The 2,988-nt window shown below is 39.1% G+C and overlaps 1 protein-coding gene across 1 annotated transcript; it reads left to right on the forward strand.

Moving 5' to 3' along the window:
* The first annotated feature begins 1,100 nt into the window (after nucleotides 1-1,100).
* Nucleotides 1,101-1,990, forward strand: LOC121937761 (very-long-chain enoyl-CoA reductase-like). Its single transcript, XM_042481083.1, has 2 exons — nucleotides 1,101-1,256; nucleotides 1,445-1,990. Exons 1-2 carry the CDS (start codon nucleotides 1,131-1,133, stop codon nucleotides 1,616-1,618), a joined length of 300 nt encoding a protein of 99 aa, XP_042337017.1. The 5' UTR covers nucleotides 1,101-1,130; the 3' UTR covers nucleotides 1,619-1,990.
* The last annotated feature ends 998 nt before the right edge of the window (nucleotides 1,991-2,988 follow it).

Consider the following 2,988-nt stretch of genomic DNA (forward strand, 5'->3'; position numbering starts at 1 on the left):
TGTTGGGATATTGAGATACACATGATACATAACTTTTGAAATTAAAGTTGCTATGTAGTTGATTAAAAGAATAGGACATTTGTTGTGGTAATGAACTGTAGTTCTTCACTTGTGTGTACACGGCTTAACTGTGAAGAAAACTCAATTCGAATCAGTTTTATATTCAAATTTGTTGGTGATTTTCAATGAAAGTCCTAGAAAACATGATTTCACATCTCAAGTATTTGAATAAATAAGTAACAATCGCAGTTAGTTTAAAACAAGATACTGATGCAAATATTGCTAATTTCTAATCAGTCGATTGATGTCTGTGACATTATGTTTTTCCAGCGAGGTCCCACCCACCAGTGAGTGGGGCACAGACAGAAATCTCTCATGTGAAATAAAATTGTTCATACATGGGCAGAAGATTGTGTGCTCATGTAGCACTCCATCGCTCTTTCTAAGAAGATAATTGAGGTTTTTTTGTATTTCATGGGACATAAAGTGTAAGCGAACTTCTTTTCAGCTCTCCCCCACTAGCATTTCCATGTGCTATTTTTATTAACTTTGCTGTTGCAAAGACAGCTGGATGGCTTTACAACCATAACGTCGACATTACATAGACGTTACACAAGGGAGCTGGCAGGGTAAAGTCTACCTGATGTCAGATCCAGCAGGTTTGGACATTTGTGTTCCCACATACAGCTCATCCAGTTAATGTCTAGATTAGTTTTGTGCTGCATCGCATGTGTAAAAGGGGTTATTGATATTATATAGTAACTAGGGATAACCAACCAGTGAAAAAATAATGCTATCCTCTTCCTGTTTTAGTTGCGCAGTGGTTGACTTATTTCCTTTGTGCTATAAATCGAGCCCTTGTTTTTCTTGGTCCGATCGTACCCTGCGGCAGACTGAACTGCATAGTGAAAGTGAGGCTTACAGAGAACCAGTCTTAATGCAGATGGTGTCATTATTATCTGTAGCCATTTCATTGTACAGTCAACATTTAATTCATAATGATTAGTTAAAGCAAAAAAATAATCTATTTCCACTTTAAGGTCAATTTAGTATATCATCATCAGTCAGTATGCTTACATTTTATGTCAGGCTTAAATATAAACATAGGAACAAACAGATGCCTTTAAAAAATGAACTTCTTCATTTTATTTTGCTGCCCTCATGCAGGCTCTAAGACCAGGAAGATTCCCTATCCAACCAAGAACCCTTTCACCTGGATCTTCCTGCTGGTCTCCTGCCCCAACTACACCTATGAAGTAATGTGTTTTATTTATGTTTTATTTATATAGAGAAAAACAATTAAGTTTATGTTTAAAAAAAATCAAAACAGTTGTTGAACAGCTGTAAGATTTAATGTCCATCTACTTGTATGGTGTCAAACTTGCAACTGCTGCCCTCTTGTGGTGCGAGTCTGCGTATAACGTCCGTCCTCTTCCTCCTGCAGCTGGGCTCCTGGCTCGGCTTCACACTAATGACTCAGTGCCTGCCGGTGGCCTTCTTCACCTTGGTGGGTTTTATCCAGATGACTGTGTGGGCCAAGGGGAAGCACCGCAGTTACCTGAAGGAGTTCCGTGACTACCCTCCTCTCCGCTCACCCATCCTGCCCTTCATCCTGTAGAGGAATACTTGACTGCTCCCTTGTCCATTCAGCTCTCCCTGCTGCTTGTAATACTAAGTGCTCTACACTTGCTGTGTTTTTTTTAATTACCCACAAACAAACCCATTCTGACTGGTTAATTGACGTTTGTGCATTTGGACTCCCAGAACAGATCTTCACCTTCAAACTAAGTGTATCCTGAATTACAAACTGTACATAAATACATTAAGATGTCCAGCACCCTCATCAGATACTGTTGTTGTGAAGCTGAATCTGCATATGGTGATATTCAGTAAAGCTTTAGTTTTTATATCCATTCATCATTCATTTGAAATCATGATGGCATGTCTTTTTGTCTGAAGTAATTTATTAAAAAAAAAAAGTTAAACCAAATTGTTGTTGTGCTGCTCCATTATGTATTACTGGTGTTCCCAGCCTGGGAATATTGAGGCTTTTTGCACCTCTATGCGAGCGATAGCTGAGGCTACACGTGTCGGGCTGGCCCATTCACGTGAACAGAATATTTCAAGAAAGAATTGAGGAAATTCCTTCAAATATACCACAGAGATCCACTTGTCCTCAAGGAAGAACTGATTAGATTTTGGTGATAAAAGGTCAATATCAGTGATCTTGCATACATACCATTATTGTGAAAGCGATATCTCAAGATAACCTTGAGGGATTTTTTTTTCAAATTTTTACGCAAACGTTCACTTGGACTAAACAATGAGCTGATTAGAATTCGGTGTTCGAAGGTTAAGGGTGCTGTGGCGTTGCATTCGTAACATTATCGCAAATTAAATATCTAAAGATGGCTTCGAATGAGTTTCCTTAAATTTGGCACAAAAGTCCAGGTCGACCCAAGAACTAACTCATTAAAATCTTGAGGTTGGAGGTCAAAGGTCAAGGTCACGGTTACCATGGCTATGTTAACCGCTGATCAGATTGATAGATGAGATGAGCTATTTGCAGATTTTTGTAAATGAACGACAGTTGAAGGCCTGAAGAGGAGTGAACAGTTTAGTTTCACTTTTAATGCACCTGAAGTTTTGCTGTTCCTCTCTGCCGCTGCTGCTGTTGATGACTGAATGCCGATTTAATTCAGCTCTTAATTAACAGTCCGGGTCCATAGAGACTATGATGCGGCAAATAAGACTATGGCGAGCAGGTCGTTTTCTGGTCGTTTTTTTTTTCATGCCACATTATGATGTGTTTGGACCGTGTTGCAATTTTCTGTGCTTTTGCATGTTTAGGCACACTATTGTAGGCGGTTTCCAGCTGATTTTGGGACGTGTCAAATTTCTATGTTTTCGCAATACTATAGTATGTTATTTTATTGACATGCCATATTATGGTGCATTTGGCTCTTCTTGCAACATTCTATGCCATGG

The sequence above is a fragment of the Plectropomus leopardus genome, unplaced genomic scaffold (genome assembly GCF_008729295.1).
Source record: "Plectropomus leopardus isolate mb unplaced genomic scaffold, YSFRI_Pleo_2.0 unplaced_scaffold27395, whole genome shotgun sequence".
Taxonomy (NCBI): domain Eukaryota; kingdom Metazoa; phylum Chordata; class Actinopteri; order Perciformes; family Serranidae; genus Plectropomus; species Plectropomus leopardus.